Source organism: Ips typographus, linkage group LG2 (genome assembly GCF_016097725.1).
Source record: "Ips typographus isolate SLU linkage group LG2, UJ_Ityp_2.0, whole genome shotgun sequence".
Taxonomy (NCBI): Eukaryota; Metazoa; Arthropoda; class Insecta; order Coleoptera; family Curculionidae; genus Ips; species Ips typographus.
In genome coordinates, this window is record NC_138423.1 from 25,948,602 (window position 1) to 25,967,332 (window position 18,731).

The window sequence follows — 18,731 nt, forward strand, 5'->3', positions numbered from 1 at the left end:
GTATTTTTACAGTATTTCGATTAGTTGAAAATAAACAAAGCAGAATAAATTAGAAAAGAAAAGTTTATTTCAAAAATTAATCAGCTCAAGAAAACGTATTTACATCACCATTTTAAACATCAAATATTATACAAAGTAGTAACATCTAACAATATTACCATCTATTAAGTTATAATAAATACATCCAGTGTCTTGCTGGCACATACAATAAAGACACCCAAAAGACATGAAAAATTAAATTGCACCAACTCTTACCAATTGAACAAGTACAAACATAAATGTATTTACAAATTATTATGTACAATAATAAAAAGAAAGGACATTTGATTTGTTGACATATCAGAGTGAAAGAGATGCAGAACCTTTTCAAAAATAACGTGTTTTTATTTTATTATTATCTTTGGAGATTTGAAAAATTTGGACTGACTTTTGAAAATTATCACTAAAAATCCTTTCTGGAGATGTGGAAACTGTACAAACTTTGAGAATGAATAAACCGTGAAGAATTGTGTTAAAGAATTGACATTTTTAGGAAAGTAAACCGCAGCTTAAAATGATTTGAGACTAAACTATTCCTACCTGAGAGAATTCCTCTAAAATAGGTACTCAAATAATTAAACTGGCTGAAGGAGATTATGAAAAAACTCACTCTGTATATGTCAAAAAATCATGTGTTGTATCAAAAATCTATATTATCGTAACAAATATGTAATTACTAATGCGTAGTCACCAATATGAAATTTAAACAATATTTCTATAGCTGTTAACAAAAATAAATTAATATCACATCACTTTTGTCTCATATAATCAGTCATCGAGTCCAAATGCAGTCACACTGACTTTTCACTTAATAACAAATCAAGCCCCAATAAAACTTGAAGCTTCCAATTATATTATTCCCTAATATCACAATGTTTGAGAACGTTTACACCCCGCACAGTTAATGTATAAAAGGGCAGTTTGGTTCGTTTCTGCAGTATCCGTGGTTTTGTTTGTTTTTACAGAGTCTCCCCCCGCGTCCTCCTCCACCTCCTCTTTGCCAAGGTCTCTGTCCAGGGTTTAGTTGCACCCATCCACCATTGTTATTGCCGCCCCTACGAAAACCTCCACGACCACCACGGTGATTAAAATTGTTAGGTCCATACATCATGTTAGGGCCTGGAGGGCCGTTAAATGGTTGCATCGGGAAGTTTGGTTCATTATTGACGTGGGGCATAAACCCGTCAGGTCCAGGTCCGTACATGCCCGGGTTCATTGGCATACCAGGATTCATCATGTCCGGTTGGTTCATTGGTGGACCCATCATGTTGTTAGGCATCATGTTTGGCGGGCCAAAGTTGCCTGAACCTGGAGGAACTGGACCGTGAGGGCCAGGAGGACCCGGAAATCTGTTTGGTACTCCCATGAACGGCACTGCGGGCATGTTATTAAAGTTGCCGTTGAATGGCATATTCGGAAATACTGGTGGTATTTGAGGCTCGATTTGGGGTGGGGTAGTTTTAGGTTCCGGCCAAGGCGTCTGCCTTAAATCAATCTCGTGACCTTCGGCATCATCGAGAGGAATTTGAACCGGATCGCTGATTTGGTGGGTTTCTGGAATGGGTTCCTCCGGGCTGTCAGGAATACGTCTTTTGTCAAAATAGAATGCGGCTATTGAAGCTTTTTCTCTGGCAAATTGAATATCTTTCTCCAAGCTCTTCGATCCTGGTACTACCAAAGATTCGGGCTGCTCGCAAAGGATTAACGGACGCCAAGGCATCTGAGCTTCCATCACGTCCTCGTTGGGAAGTTTCCTAGACATTATCAAAGCTTCCCTTTCGCTGTTTAGCTCCATTCTAGCCATGTCATTAAACGTCTTTGTAACGTTCACTCTTTCAGTCTCGTCGAGTTCAAAGTATCGCACTTCAACTAAATCATCGTCCGATTTCCATTTGATGGAACGTTTCGGTCCCTTTTTCTTCGAAAACAAAAGAACACCTTTCAGACCACCATTAAGTCGCGTTCTGGTAGGCGTTGCAGTTTCATCACTCTCCATGGCATTTTCGGTATCAGTAGGCGTTGCAGGACTAGCTGGAGTGTCCCCATCTTCGTTTTCAACCGCCTCCTTGCCTTCCTCCGATTTGTCATCGCCATTTTCTTGCGACAGGGTGTCCTGGTAGAAGTTAATCGGTGCAATCGATTTCAAACCCAAACCGGTTGGACTGCTGGGCTGTCCCGAAGCATCATTAGGTGCAGATTCAGTGGTAGGACTTTGTCCCACTTCTTTAGTAGCACTGAGCCTGCGTTTCCTTTTTTTGGCTTCTTTTTTAGGTGCAGCCGCTGTCAAGGCGTCCATGAACATGTCGCTCTCTTGCAAAACAGCAGCTGTAAAAAAAATAATCAAATTAGATACGATTAAAGAGAAAAAGTGAGAAAAAAAAATATAACACTGGTAAAAAGGTGAGAGAGGAAACAAATTGGCAGAGTTCTGTTTTCATCCTAAATCCTGCAAATAAATAGATGATTAGTAATAAGTTGTCTTAAAAAGTGTTGCTGTAAGGAAGTAACACTTATTCAAGAGTAGCAAAATGCAAAACAAAACAGGGCTGTAATAGCAAAAATTTTAAATTGAAACACAGATAACAGTAAAGACTACACTAAAACGTTTAAAAGCATTATTGTAACGAACGTAAAATTACTGACCAACTTAAGTTAGTAAGTCTTTGTTTTTATTGTTTCTGTCTAAAACTAGCATTAAATCAAAATAATGATTGGCGTATCATACATTCAAAAATTATGATGAAAAATCCTTTAAAAAAATGTGCGCGAGCTTTCACAGTAATGTCTAATTTTAATAATATGAGTTTCGGTTACGTGGTTTATGACTGTGTAACACCAGTATTTTTTTGACAAAACTTACGTTGATAAATGTGAATTTTGCCTTTTAACTGTTTTGTAATTGTATCGCGAATGTATTTGCCGATTCTAGTTTGTTGTATTAAGTTTCTTCTGATTACAACATGTCATTAAGTTCCTTTTTGGTTTCTTAATTTTCTTTTCACAGTCGAGGGATATTATCTTAGCTTCAAACATCAGAAAAGTAGCAGATTCTCAACTTTGGCTAATTTGTTTTTGTAGAAACTGCGTGATTCACTAAATCGTGTAAAACTACATGGAAAGCAACCAATTTTAATTGTTTCCTTCTGGTTCCATATAATGCTCAAAGTACCTATTTGGCAGAACAGTGAAATCAGCGACTATTAAATAAGTCACTTTCAGTGTTCACCAAGTCCACTTTGTATTGTTATGATCACTGAGAAACGTCGTAGAATCAAAAGCTGACACGATTTTCGTTTATTTACTAACAAACCGTCCACTCTGAAGAGTTATTTATATTACGACAAAACGATTTCTTCTTCATGTGAAAAATGAGCTGTAGTGAATCCTCGACCAATATCAAAACCACTGAAAATTGCCAGGCTATAATTACCTTAAAAATTTGATTAAAACTTAAAATAAAACAATCAAAAAATTGCGAAAACAACGTAAGGAAGAAAGTAATTAAAAATTCCTCTAAAAGTTTGATAACAAACTAAATCAAAAACAAAACATCGAGACTAAGAACAGATAATAACAACTATTAAAGACAAGTGCAACTGGAGAAAGGAACCCACCAAAAAAGATGAACATTATTTAAAACAAAAGTACTAATAACACACTGAGAAACTTAAATAAAATGAATAAAAACACAAGAAAAAGTCTATTGGTATTTAACAAAAGAGAATGGAAATTAGCCGGAAACAATAACTTTTGAGTGCCTTTTTTACTATTGTTTGTAAATAAAGCTTAATTTTACTTATATAACAGTAAATATTTGCAGAATTCAGAAGTGTGCAATCAGTGGGTTAGTTTCTGATTGGTCAAAGAAAAGCAGCTTTTTCTTGACCAAACACAAACTACAATTTAAACAAATGTTGCACATGTGGACTTGAGAAGGAAGGAATAAGAAGTCTATTTAACAAATTTTAGGTTAACATGATCCACAATAACTATTAACCTACGTTCATATGGTTTTGCAGAAGATCATGCAAGTCCGGTGGTGCCAACTCGGACAGAAGATATTGTTTTCCAACTTGAATGGTTTAACTCACTTGCTGTATAAATAACTATTATCAATAATAATTAAATTAATATCTGGAAAAATTGCTTTACATGATTTTAGTATTTAATAAAAAGTTTATTCCTTTGTATACACTAACCCATTACCACTCTGTACAGCATTATTTCAAAAAGGAAATTCCAAGTATAGAACTGACTTTTTCAGGTACAAAATTTGGTTGGTATTTTTTGAAAGCACCTAGTTGGACCTATTTTTCTAACCTGCATTAAAGCAAGAAATTTAAATCTATTGGAAAATGCCACAATATTACTAAAAAATCAACCAAAACAAAAATTCAAAACTCAGCAAAACGGCGCTCCTCCGCAGTATGAGAAATACGGATAAATGGCCACCAAATTGTTCAGATTAGAGGTAAACGGATTTGTTTTTTACTAAACTCAATAATCAAGCAACTTAAGATTTACGGCAACCAATTTATTCACAGTTGAGATGAGTGAGTAGAAATGGATCCAAGAAGAATGGAACAACCCTTTTTTAGGGGAAAATGTTTTATCCTTTTCAAGGGGTTTAAATGTTAGTCCAATCTGACTGCACGGTTCAAAGTAATATGGTTTCAGTGTAACCAAACATTCAATTATACAATAAGTTATCTATGGAATAGGTGACAAGTGACATTTTTAATCTATATCTGGTTCAGCACTCAGATCTGATTTTTCTGACAGTATTTCAATATTACATAGCATAGTCATCAGACGATCAGTACTGCAAAATATACTGACAATAACAACTGTGAAATCCGTATTAGTTAGAAAGCTTATCATATTTGTACGCATTAAGTGGATTTGCCAAAGCCAAAATATAAGAAAATGTTTCTGTTCATTTGCGCCATCGTATTTTAAACCCAGATTAACTAACTGAACTTGATTGGTTTTAGATGGAACTTCCTAATACATTACCGGATAGTTTTAAGAATAAAAATGTTTGTTTTTCAAAAAGCGTGTCTTTGTTGTCAGTTTGAAGAAATACAGCTTTATCAAACTACCAGCTAGTACTGAATAACATTATTATACACTGTGGGTAAAAACTTTGGCAATCGTGTTATGTGACATTCAGAAATATACAGGGTGTGAGCCACAATATGGCAGTAAATTGGAGTTATGTTTTTCTCTTATGGACAAACTTATTCGCTGTCTAATTTTGATCACAATTCATGTAACATGTAGCTATTAATTATTAAGGAAAACTACAGTTTCAATTATTTTTTTTTATTTGATTGAAATGCTGAACTGTATTGACAACACTGAATAGACACATATGCCTTATTTTTAGAAGCGTCAAAGCAAACTTTTCTTTAATAGTTTCTAGTCATTTCATAAGGCAAAACTTAACCTTAATTTATTGCTATCTTGTGGCTCACCCTGTATATTCCTGCTTTATAATGGTAAAATGTGCCAAATTTTATATAGCAAATTATTCGGGGTTGCCAGACTTTTTACACACAGTGTAGTTAGGCCTATTAATTTTGGCACTAACGTGTAATATGACAAGTCTAGAATATTAGCGTGGATTTATAGTGTTAATTTTTCTTATAACATATTGTATTTCCTACTAAACTGATCATAATAAATTGTAAAAAATAGTTTTTTTTTTTACTTTCGTCTGTGTAAGCCATTTTGATGGCCTAGTATAGTGTCACTAATCAGTAATCACTTTAAATGTATGTGAATTTGGCTTAGATTAAACTACCTTTAAAGAATCTGTTTAATAAAATATAAACCGACCCAATGGTTATAAGTATAGCATATTAAATCCAGAATTTAGATATCAACTTGATGTGTTACCTTTTTTGCACTGTAACGTACTTCGAATGCTATTAAACTGACTGTGACGTTGATCAATGGCCAACGTTAAAGTGCAAACAGGTTTTTCTGATTTGAACGCTGACTAAATCTTCTCTGAGGCCATCGGTAATCCGTCCACCTATCATCGGTCCCCATTTCTGGTAACAGACGACAAACGATCCGTCCACATTCTCTAGCGCCTTCGTACCAATCTAATCACTTCTAATCAGGCTTCGAGTAACAAAAAAAAAATCGAAACAAGAACTAACTAATCAAGTGGAGTTTCAAGACTTCTGCCCTACTAGACTCGAATCGGACGTTCGAATAAAACTAGAGATATGGCAGTTGTGTCGTTTATTTTCCACCATTCATATACGAAATAAACATGTAACTTAAACGGTAATAAAAGAACATGATCATGACTATTATTAATATAATATTTACGCATCTAGACCTGATTCTGAACTGCCATGTGAAAAATTATTCCGAATGGTGAAAACTTCAACCTTACCAGAATATCAATAACCGATTGTCTGTAATTACCTTAATACAGAATATTTGTATTACTTGCTGAATTAGTGTATAGTACAGCTTTACCCAGAATTTTACTGAATTACCTCGATGATGTTATAAAACTAAATAAAAGTTTCGATACCGTACTAAGTGTTTCTTGCAATCCAATTTCAACTGCAGACTCCAGAACAACAGACTCTTTTCGCATATAGGATACTATTTAAAGTATCATATATGGAAATTTATGGGACACAAAAATAAACCGAAGTTTGTATAGCTTGGCAGGTGAGCGGCGTGTGAAAAGCTCTGGAAGGCTGCTCGAGACGGCGTCTATTCTGCGATGAAATTACCTAAGACAAAAAACATGTTAGATATAACATAGAAACAAATTACAAGACTAAAATTATTAGATATGCATGCAATAAGCTTTAAAAACAATGCTTTGTTAAAGGTACCCTTACAAAAAAAAGCACTACTATAAATTAACACGTGGTTAGTACGTTTTCCTAACTTTATGATCTGGATGCTTTTTCTGTGTAAGGTACTTCCATATAACAGTCCTTATTGATGCGAATAGTAAATGTTTTTCACTTGCGGTAATAGACATGAAGATGACTAAAACGTTTGTATCTCGATACTGTTTTTCAATTGTCTTGAATCCGTTAAATTGACTATAATCAATAAAGCAACTATTTTGTAATAACCGAGACTGTCTACAGCTGTTCATTAATACGAATCTAACGCTCTTATTGCTGTGAATTTGTAGAAAATCTTTTCTGTCGTATTGTTAACTGATATTAGTCTGTTTTACGGTATGAACCATAACACTTTATTGATTAACGCATGTAGAGTTTGGTTTATTACCGAAAACTCTAGAACATACTCAATTAAGGTCTATTTATCAAAAATTAAACTTTCGTGTAAAGAGAGCATTTCTAGAAAGCTAAAAATAGACAAGTTTGTCAACTAGGTTATTTTCGAGTAACATGTCTAGCTAGAAAAATGTTATGCAGGCTTTTTCACACGAAAAAACTGAAACTCACACTCGATGAGCAGATTTGCCTACTTATTAATAAAGTAAGGGTATTTACTATAGAATCATTGCTAAAAAGCTTAACAAGTAGTTATTAAGTTAATCTGAACTAAATCGTAAATCAAACCTCTCTCTCTCTTTCTATTAACGCAAGTGTCCTTTATAGCGACTGTTATATGGGTGTAAATAAAACAGCATTATGTAAATAAAGTATTTTATTTTTAATGCATACCAACACCACAGCATTAGGACACCACCTGAAAATAACTCGATTACTTTCAGCATTTCGTTAGCACAATATAAGCTTTAGCCGACAGCAGGGATTGCCAGCAACCCTCAATACTCGTCAGTGAATTTCATTAGTTAGCACCAATCGCAGTCATATGCGTCATCAAAGGTATAAATGAATAGCAGTGATACTTATGGTATATCGTGACATATTAATTAACAGAATTGATACTCTGATAATTGGAAAATTGATCAGTCGACAGAGCGCGCATTGAAGATATAACGGAACGCGCCCCTGCATGATCAAGTCAAATGTTTGAATTCATATTTGACAGTTTTGAGTGGAAATGCAAATTACCTTGCCATGTTAATGATGAGTCACCTTAGCTCTGTTGACTAGATATTATTTGCTTATCTTACAATAATATACCTTGCATCCTTTTGACAAACAAAATCAACGGTAAGGAGAGAAAAGTAAGATGCGACAAAAAATGTGGAAAGGACCAAATGAATTGATTACGCGTTTTGACAGTTGACACTTAAAAGTCTGTTCGCAGAAGCAATTCCTGACTGGTTTCCAACGCAGAAACAGTAAATGTCAAGTTTTATTGGTTGAATGCTCACGTGACTATGACGTATTCTGATTTGGGACCAATTGATGTATCTATGTCTCTAAATACTAGTTGGAGATTCTCTCTGCGAACAGACCTTATACAGGTGTGGTAAATCCAAAAGCGACTATAGGAAAACCGTGTAACGGACAGAGAAACGTAGGTAATTGCATGCGCGGGAGAAAGACAGAAAACGAAAAAAATATCAAGTAGGCCATATTTTTAGCGCGCTGATGCCAAACGCCGTAAGTATTCAATACCCTCGACAAACTTACTTACGGCGTTTGGCAACAGCGCGCTAAAAATATGGCCTACTTGATATTTTTTTCGTTTTCTGTCTTTCTCCCGCGCATGCAATTACCTACGTTTCTCTGTCCGTGACACGGTTTTCCTATGGTCGCTTTTGGATTTGGATTTACCACACCTGTATATTTTTGTGAAGGTGCTGACGGATTGTGCCAAGGGAACAGTGTGCTCATTCTATAGGATATTCACAAAAAGAGGGTGTATTTTTTGTGCAAATTTTTAACAAAACAACTAAAAATACATCCTCTTTTTGAGAACAACCTATTCTTCATCGTCATTTCTCTCATGGTTCAGGCTATAGGAGAGAAATCTCATCTCATTAGGTTCCTATAGAATAAGCACTCAAAACAAGTTTTGACAAAAAACAATATATTTTTTTTCCTAATGGGTATCTTGTAAATCAGAGAAGTCTGAATTTACGACGTTACGTTCACGAAAACTAACGGAATCTAGCACTATTAAATTACGTTTTTTTTTTCATTATTCTTCGCATATTTGACTATTTTTTTAGCTCTCTGTTTGCCTAACTCATAATTTGATAGGATTTCATAACAATCACTTCTGTCAAGACCAATGCAATATCCTGTGAAGATTCCTCAGTGGATTGATAATCATTCACAATTCTGCTCCGATTCGTTCGTTACAAGCAAGAAAAAAGGTTACTAGTTCTGTAACGTGTTCTAAAGTAACCAAACCTTAGTAAATCGTACATCAATTAATAGAAAATTGACTACTCACATGTGTTTATCGGGTGTTAAACTCTGCTGTCGACTGCCACTTATATTTAGAGCATATAATCGATCCAATAAGTAAAACCCACGCAAACCTAAGAAGAGATAAACAAAAAAATGTCTTACTGATGCATGTGACATATCACTATGAAGCCTTTACCAAAATCATCGCTGGCTATACATTCATATACGAATGATCTAGATGCAAAAAGTCATTATAACAACAAGTCTACCTGTGCAACATTTTTGCGCAAATGCTCCACATGTAGACTTACAGTATATTTAACAAGTTTCTTCATAAATATGACGTAGTTTGCACTTAGATACTTCCATCAAATTCATTCCACTACTCAAAAAAAAATAGTGATTTTCTCATGATGCTTGTCTTATGTCTATCAGTCCCTTACCTCTGCACAATGCTGGATGATACCAAAAACCATGCTGCCTTAACACAACATTTCATGTCTCATAAAGATACATACCATACCGAGACCATGACACGCTCGTTTTAATTCTAATATTTATATAAAAAAAATCCAAAAACTTACCATTGGTCACTTACGTTCATATTTACCTCTGGCTGACACTATTCACGGAAAGTCTAAACTCGCGATTATTTTAAACGGAAATATTTTTTTTTTAACACTGCTAGATTTGCTAATTAAAAAAAAAATAATGAAACGAGGTTCGAAAGCACTGTTCAGATACAAAAAAAAAGAAAACAGAACTCTGCCAATATCAGACGTCAGTCTGGGTGTCTTCTGATGACGTTTTGTGTTTCCTCTCTCAGCCAAATCTAGAAAAACAACAAAACTGGTTAGCGTTGCATAAAAGTGTAACTTACGTTTCGGTTTGGGTGGAATAAGTTTGATTGCTCCCGGCCGATCTGGTATGTCCACCCGGTCAATTTTCAGTTTCTTCTCCGGAGGCATGGACGAAGTAGGTTCTCTAGGAGGCGAAGGCCTTTTTTGAGGAATGGTGGGCAACTGCACCGAAGGGGTAGGCTTCTTAGTAGAAGAACGTGGTGGAGGTGGTTTGGCTTCTTCTTCCAATCCTGTTGAACGCATCTTGGAATTAAACACTTTAACCGTTTTGGTTCTCTCCTCGCCAGTTGCTTTTCTGTTTAAAATCGAAAACGACGGTTTCTTCTTATCTTCGGATGCACCTTTGTTTTCTTTCTCTTTACTGTCAGATGTTGATGATTTTTTTGGGATGCGTCCCAGTTTGTCTAATGAGTTTGTTTTTAATTTTTCAAATGTTTCTTTGTCATTATCAGATTTTCTATCTTTGGAACTTTTGGAGTCGCTACTGCTCTTAGATTTATCTTTCTTGTCACTGCTTCTCGAACTTGACTTTGAAGGACTGTGCTTGCTTTTGTCCTTTCTATCGCGTTCTCTATCTTTTCTGTCTTTATCTTTGCTACTACTGCTCGACTTGCTTTTACTGCTACTACTACTGCTAGACTTTTTCTTATCTTTATCCCGTTCTTTGCTACTACTCGAACTGGACTTACTACTGCTACTACTTTTTGATGAAGACGAAGAACTAGATTTTGATTTTGAGTCTTTCGCTTTATCATCCTCACTTTTTCCACTATTGTCTTTGTCACTTTCCACGGACAACTTCCTGATAACCTGCTTTCCATCTTTCACTGACACTTTGTAAAATGTGGCGGTGTTGATACCTTCATCGCTATTTCCAGAATTGTCGTCTTCGCCATCAAGCGCATCTTTGTTTTCTGATTGAATGTCATTTTCGAGTGATTTCTTTTCACTTGAATTAGGTTCAGCGTCCCCTCGGGTGTCTGCTTGCGGTTGAGCGGAAACCCCGTTAGCAGCTGAATTATTGGTGGTTCCTTTTACTATACTCAACCATTTCTGTACGATTTGATTGGAGATTTGTGCCACTTCTGTAATAAAATACAAATTTTGATTGATTATCTGGATATATTTATCAGTTTTGTTGAAATACTGACGGTTTCGTGTAAAAGAACTTACGAGTAAGGCTTGATTTTTGTCACACACCTTTATTTTAAATACACCGTCCTTTCAAAATTTTAAATTGAACTCTGCAAGCTTTATTGCACTTTTTGATGTTTTGAAAGCAACATTTTTTAAGTTAACTGTCTTGTCACTGAGCTTTTCCAACCTTGACCCAGTAACCTGCAAATTTTAATGATTTTCTTAGCTTTGTTAATTTTGCTTTCCCGCAACAGTTTATAACTTTCAGTTTTTAAGTAGTGTATGGGTAGTTTTTTGGGTTCAACATCAAAATGAAACTTGATGGTATAAATATCTTCAGTTTTCCGTAAAGTTTATTTCATCCATACACATAAAATTACCCATAGGAAAACATTGATTCCTGAAACGTCAAGAATGATAGTGATATTTCTTCCTGCTGTGTTATCAAATTTGAAGTAACACTAAATGTTGAAAAATCGAAACGGACATAGAGACATTTTGTTTATTGTCTCCAAATATTGAATATTTGGCAATAAAACGGCGGAAAAATTTTGGTTCTGTCTTTTAGAGCAAAATGTTACACTAATTTAAACATTTCTACGTTCTTTCTACGAAAATCACATTCACCTTCATACTGAGGACTGGGCATCCATAGAATATTAATTTTAAGCTTAAGGATTATGACAGTTCCTGAAATAGGCATACACTTTTACTCTAAAAAATAGTAGAAAATTTTTTTTGTCATTTTTGGTATTTTATAAACCTACTAATTATAAGCTTCATATTTTATCCATTATCCTCCTTAATCTACTATTTGCCCAAACCCCACTCTTAACAAAGAAAAAGAAAAACATAACTTACCGCCTAAATCTTCTCTGCGTGATAAATTCTTGATTAGCTTTGGCAGACTATTCGTTTTCAGACGATCGACGTCCACGGGGGTGACAAGCATGAGCCCTAAGATTTCCTTGACCAAGCCCCAGTTTCCAGTTTGAGCGCCATCCTGCAGCCAATTTTGAATCAGGGTCCATCCTCCTTCCGCCATAAACATGTCCACCAAGCTGGTTTCGGTGTTTTTCAGTATGAGGACGTACACGCATTTGCTGACCAGCTTTTTTGAAAATTTTGTCATTAAACTGTAAAAAATATGCTAGTTTAGAAAACGCTGTCATAAGTTAGTATTCTAATGATAATTTGTCGTTATTATCTAATATTTTATGTAAAATTAAACCATACTTAAGTCATTCGTGGATTTCAGCAGTCACAGAAAAAAAAATAACAATACCATTCTTATGCCAAAAAATAGTTTTAATTTATATGCCAAGAACACAGATAACGAGTACTCCATTACGTTTGGTTTGCCCTATCATTCTCATTTATTTCATTACAACCCACTAACAGTAATGTTCCAGTAAATTTATTTTCATGGTAAAAAAACTTAATGACTGTCAGAAATGTCAAATTAAGAGCATGAGTGTATTTTTTTTGAAAGCTACCGCCAGTCGCCTTATATCCATCTAACCCATTATTACTAATTTAACTGTTTGTTATTAATTAATGAATATGGTTCTGAACGGTAAAAATGGTTGTAAACATTGCAAACTCAACAAAAATGGGAAAAAACTTCATAAATGACATGTCAGTCAGCAGGAGCGGAGGTAACCTAATTTGACAGTCAGTAAGAATTTCAGTCAAAGTGGTTATGTAATTAACTGTCTATATCTTTGTTAAATGCATTGGTTTCCAGGGGTGTTATTCTTTGATTTCTTCTCAATAATTTAAAACTTTGATACTTCCATAATAAAAAAATAATAAATATGACCCTCTGTGATCATTATTCATCATCAGTCAACAGTCTGCTAAGGTTACGTTAATAAGCGTCACAAATAATTGTATAACAATTTGTAGTCAATAAATAATTGGTAAACGGTAAGAAGGGATAATGCTCTCAACAAGATGTAGCAAAATATTAGTAGTTTGACTGTCACATGACAAATATGACAGCTGCCCGCAAGAAATTATACGTCTAATTTTGGACACATGTCAAATTAAATCACATTCGCTTCGGGTCGCTCACCGCCCTCTATACTAGAAAGCCTAAAATGTCACTTTTAATGGCGGCGTTAGCGGTTTTCGTTTTATACACAAAAGTATGCAGAAGCAGTAAAAAATATGTTTTTTTTTATTGTTTCCTGTAGTTGATTGCAAGTTGTGAGTGAAAAATCAAAAAAAGGTTCATTCCTGATCCAGATATGTATGGATAGAGCTTTTTTATACACAATCAAGTCCAGCCTAAACAAATTGGTTAGAACATTTGTCCTGGAAAGTACAACACACAGCAAACTAGTTTAAACACTGTTCAGTGTAAGAAAATCTGTAAATCCTTGAAACTAGGTAAGCACAACTGGTAAATGGTTCCTATGTTATTACCAAGAACATTCATTCAAAATTATTTTGGTTGCTGTCACAATGAAGGATGCTTTAAAATGTAACTCACATACCTGTGCATGTAACAAGTACCTAATAAGTTTAGTGTACTAGAAAGCAATGAACTTACCATTGAGTACTGTATTGTTGTTTTGATTTTAAACCGTAAAAATTCATCTAATCCTCAAAAAACTCAATTTCCACAATACAAACAAACGCAAACTGTCACCACTATTTCCGCCATATTGGAATTTTTGACAAGCACCTTCTAGGCTTTCTAGTATAGTAGGCGGTGGCCGCATTCGTTTCCACGCTCCATGGAGCGAACAGAGCGTTTTTGACGTCACAATGACGTAATTTGGCAAAACCATAATTTGATCAATTGTCAAATTACGTCATTATGACGTCAAAAAAGCTCGTGAAAACGAATGGGGCCGGTGGGTGCTCCAAACAAACTGACACTTAAGGCCTGTCAGTTTAGGAGTTAATCGCTATATTTTGACAGTTTTATAAATTATTTAAAATGCAAAAAGAAGGTAATTGCAATATGCAAAATGTTAAATTTCTAGTGCTTCAAAAATTGTCACGGATGTCAACTCAGATGTAAACTATGGACCACGATTTAAATTTAAAGTAAGTAAATAGAGACGATGCGATTTGAACCGAATTTAGTTTGTACTTATCATGTCAATGCAAACTAAGAGAGAAACAGTTGGAGTTTATCTTAACAATTAACAGACAACAGTTTTGTTGCATTGACTAACTGAAGTTGAAATTTGTATGATTGAAATAAACAAATAGAATAGAATTGTTTTATTAACTAAATTTAAGCACTTTTTACTGTTTTGAGATAGACTTGAGAAATCTGAATCAGAATAGACTTCTTCACCTTAAAATAGATTTCCAACTTGTTAACCCAATGTCACATTAGGCATTTAAGTGAAACACAAAACTAAATTATAGTTATTTTTAAAAAATGTTGGTCTTGTAGATAAATGAAATTGAGTCTCATCTTTTCAAAAAATCGATTTAGTTCAAATAGTTGTGTAGTTTTTCCTTGTTTACACAATTAGGCATTCAGTCACTGAAATAGTTAGGTTAACAACTTAATCAATATCGTTTCAATCATTCAATGATGTTAGCTAATTAATTATGGGAAATATTACACATGAAAACGCGGACTGCTCATTAATTAAGTTAATATTCATTATGTCATAGGTTTGGAGGGGCCATAATATTTACATTACAAAATTTCTTAACGCTGCTTTATTCCTACCAAAAACGAACTACTGACAACACTGAAAATACTTTTGATAATAGAGAGAGTTTAGAATAATTATTTTAATTTTAAATTTCAAAATAAGCGAGAATTCCGCTTTGTGGGATTATTGCAAAAAGACAGGTTTTGGACACAAATAGTTAATTAATGCATTGGAAAAGGACGGAATAATACTTGGCTATGTTGGAATAATCTGAAAGACTCTTAATAATATAAGGTTAGTAAAAAGTGTTTTTTCACGAATATGTGATTTCTTCTACTTACTCCAGAGGTTTATGACAAAAGGCACACTGTGCCTTTCTGCACTGAAGTATTTAATTAGACAAAACAGATCACAAGGGACATAATCCTTCCCACGCCATCCTCTGATGTTCATTAATACATGAGAATAGTTGTACCAGACTTACTTTTCATAATTAACAACTTAGCCCAGTGCAACAGAAGTAAAAACTGACAGAAACAGTAATAAGAGCTAACTTGCTACAGAAGATCACATTCGACAATAAACCAAAAATCTCTAATTTTGTCTCAAATGAAATTATGCCAACACATAGGAAAGTTACACATATCACAAGCTTATATTTTTTAGCCACACTTCAAACTACAAAAATATCTTTGAACCCAGTTTTTCAATAAAGATTTGGGGAGTCTTAAATAAGAAACATTTTAGGATATTCAGTTTTTAGACCTCTATGAATCACAAACTACCCACTATGCTGAGATGTAAGAATGATATGATTTCAAGAAAGTGAAGAAAAAGAAGAAAGCAATCCAAGGGTTATTTTGATTAAAGCATTTCGATCAGTTAAAAGATGTAGTAACACTGACATTTTGTCTGAAAAATAAAAATAAGAAAAACACTGTAATTATTCTAGTAAACACTGACTTGTCAAACGACGTTACTCCTAAAGTTTTCTCATCTTGGTTTGCAATGATTCTTAAATCCTACCATTAGTTTGATATGCGTAATTTTAAGTTTTTCATTCTCATTATTTGAAAAGAAACACATCAACCCCACAGAAAAACAATTATTCCTAGTTAAACAGAACAAATATTTTCAGTACTCCAAGCTATACAAAGTAAAATTTGTGTAACATTATTTTATGAACTAATCAATAAGAGCAATGTAATAAAAGAATGGTATCTGAACATGAATAAAACATGCAAGGTTTCCCTAAATTAGAATTGAAAGTTGCAATCTCACAAGTGCTCAAAACTGAGAAAACCATAAAAAAATTCCAAATTAATGTTGCTATTACTATTACTTAATCCATGCTAGTTTTATATTCAGGTAAACAAGCTTAACCAAACGTGTTAACAACCTAAGTTAACCAATTGAGTCAAGGAATAAAAATAGAAGTATGATTTTCAAACTAGGTCATTGCAAATGTAAATGTTTTCAAAATAACCCATACCAGTTTCTACACAACAATGTAAATAAGTTACATAAAAACAGTGAAAAGATCCCATTAAGTTGTCGAATTTGATAGAGGATCAACTTGTATCAAATATAATAGACACTTAAATGAAAAATCTTAATTATTAGATATGCAATCTTGAGGCAATAAAAAGTAACTTACTTCACTAATCTAGGGACTTCGTCACGGGATAATATTCCTCCATCGGGGCTGAGGAGCACAGATAAGCAGGTGAGAAGTTGTAGTGGATCAATGCGAGGCTGAAAAATAAAACGCATCTATTAGCAAAACTATTAAACCTTAATCAGTAACATAAATATGTCAAGCAGTTTTGATGGAATGGTATTTTCCGTTGACAGTAAACAGTATGATACAGGTTGATCTAGCAACATTTTTCCACAGATTTTAAAATGAAATTTTTTAGGGTAATTGAGTATTTTGTTTGTGTTTCTACAATTGCATAATGCCTATACTCAAAGTTCTAACTGACTGTTCACATAAGTAGTTGACAATAGTAATCGTAAAACCTGCACAAAAGTACTGTTTTCTAATCAAAAATATAGGATGCTGTCTTGTTTGCATCTTTAAAATCATGGTTTTTTGAATTGAAATATTAAGAAGCAGGTCACTGAACTTCTTAATTTAGTACAGTTTAAACTGGTACTCTTCTCCACATAAACTAGGTAGATAAGTACATCTAAATTTTGAAAGTCTCTACTAGAATGTAGAAGGATTGTATTAATTTAAAAAAAGCCTAAAAAGTATGTGGGTAATAAATTCCTCTGTAAAAATAGATAACCCTGGGCAGTTTAACATAAAACACAAATTTTCTACAATGTATCTTCATAAATTGATAAATCTGTTTGTATTACCTCTCCCTGTCACACCCCTTAGAAATATACAATTTTGGGCTGACCCTCACATACATTAAGGTAGGCTCATTTCAAATTAATACACTCCCTTTACCCACTAACTTTTTATATTCTTCTAAATCCTGATGGTGAATAGTTTAAAGCACTCAAAAGGTTGGGAAAAATTAAAGATTTGGTGGAGATCATTGTGTTCTATAGTAAACACTGCCTTGTCACCTGCTGTATGAACAGACCTTCATTTTCTCTAGATTTATCCCTGTAACTTCAAGTGCTCTTATTTGCACTAAAACACTTAAAAATTGCACTTCAGTGAGATAGTCATAACTTATTAAGGTTATGACAAAAAAAAAATAAAACACTAAATAAGTGTCATCCCTGTCACCTGTCAATTGTCAAAAAGGATAAACTACTTTTGACCAATAAAAAATCCTGCTGTGACCCCTGTTCCTGAATTATAACAGGCTACAGCACTAAAGCTTATTTATATTACACAATTCAAATCCACACCTACTTAAATATTACTTTGTGGATAAGCTAAAAATCTGGTAACCACTCTGCACGGGAAACAGTAAAAATTAATGCTTAATCTCTACAGTCTCCGAGGTGGGGCCGATGACGTCACAATGGAAACCATGACACGCAACTAACATGGCGGCTCACCAAAAAGCTACATTAAAAAAATATGAAATTAACAGTTACAGGGTTAAATATAACCATCACAACTAAAACAGAAAATACCATACCATTATGCTGCTTTCATTAGAACTGCCTTAAAAACTGTAAATTAAACTGTCCACCTTACCATATTGATTCGTATTGTTGTCCTTCAATGGTGTGTGCATCCAAAATGGCTGATTTATCTTAAAATCTAAATACAAATTATTGTCCGTAACCAATGCATTCGCATTTACCGAATAGAATAGTGCGTCATTTTGCTTTTTATTTAAAAAAAAAACTACCCGGATCGCAAAACCAAACCAACGCCCTGAAGAGACGAGAGAAGTTTTTAACAGATGGAAATGCTAAATTATTTTTTTGCTTGATAAATCTGATATTTACTATATTAGAACTCCACGACAATAGTGTGGTGCAGTGGGAAACAATTCTAACCGATCTGTTAAACAAAATGTCTAGTTTTACCGAAATAAAAAGAAAAATTACTCAGATTTACTCAACAACGACTAACGACGACAAAATTGATCGATAAAGCAAAGGGAAATGAACGGGAATGGAATGAAGGATGAAGGGGGCGGAAACGGAGAGAAAGTTGACAGGAGGAGCAGGCGCACTAGGGATGGTGACGCTAGTTACTTCCGCCAGGGCAGCCAACCTAATGGTGTTTTCGATTGACATGTTTGATGCAAAACCAGTGTATTGCCATACTGTTTCAATGACATTTGATAGAGCAGGAT

General features: G+C 34.2%; 1 protein-coding gene across 4 annotated transcripts; it reads right to left on the reverse strand.

The window, feature by feature from the left end:
• Nucleotides 1-44: 44 nt before the first annotated feature.
• On the reverse strand, nucleotides 45-18,555 carry LOC145724694 (serine/threonine-protein phosphatase 1 regulatory subunit 10-like). Of its 4 annotated transcripts, none has more exons than XM_081973083.1 (6): nucleotides 18,122-18,555; nucleotides 17,553-17,986; nucleotides 16,610-16,707; nucleotides 12,185-12,459; nucleotides 10,207-11,271; nucleotides 45-2,364 (listed from the first exon to the last, which is right to left on the reverse strand). In XM_081973083.1, exons 2-6 carry the CDS (start codon nucleotides 17,556-17,558, stop codon nucleotides 941-943), a joined length of 2,868 nt encoding a protein of 955 aa, XP_081829209.1. In that variant the 5' UTR covers nucleotides 17,559-17,986; nucleotides 18,122-18,555; the 3' UTR covers nucleotides 45-940. The 4 variants fall into 4 exon arrangements, with proteins under 4 accessions (XP_081829209.1, XP_081829208.1, XP_081829210.1 ...); XM_081973082.1 differs by having other exon boundaries at nucleotides 18,063-18,555; XM_081973084.1 differs by lacking the exon at nucleotides 17,553-17,986.
• Between the last annotated feature and the right edge of the window lie 176 nt (nucleotides 18,556-18,731).

Bases quoted from the DNA above. Each gene is read 5' to 3' on its own strand.
- LOC145724694 (XM_081973083.1), bottom strand. The intron at 11,272-12,184 runs GTAAGTTATGTT...ATTTTATTACAG, and splicing joins ACGCAGAGAAGATTTAGGCG to AAGTGGCACAAATCTCCAAT. The intron at 2,365-10,206 runs GTAAGTTACACT...TTTTTTTTACAG, and splicing joins TATTCCACCCAAACCGAAAC to CTGCTGTTTTGCAAGAGAGC.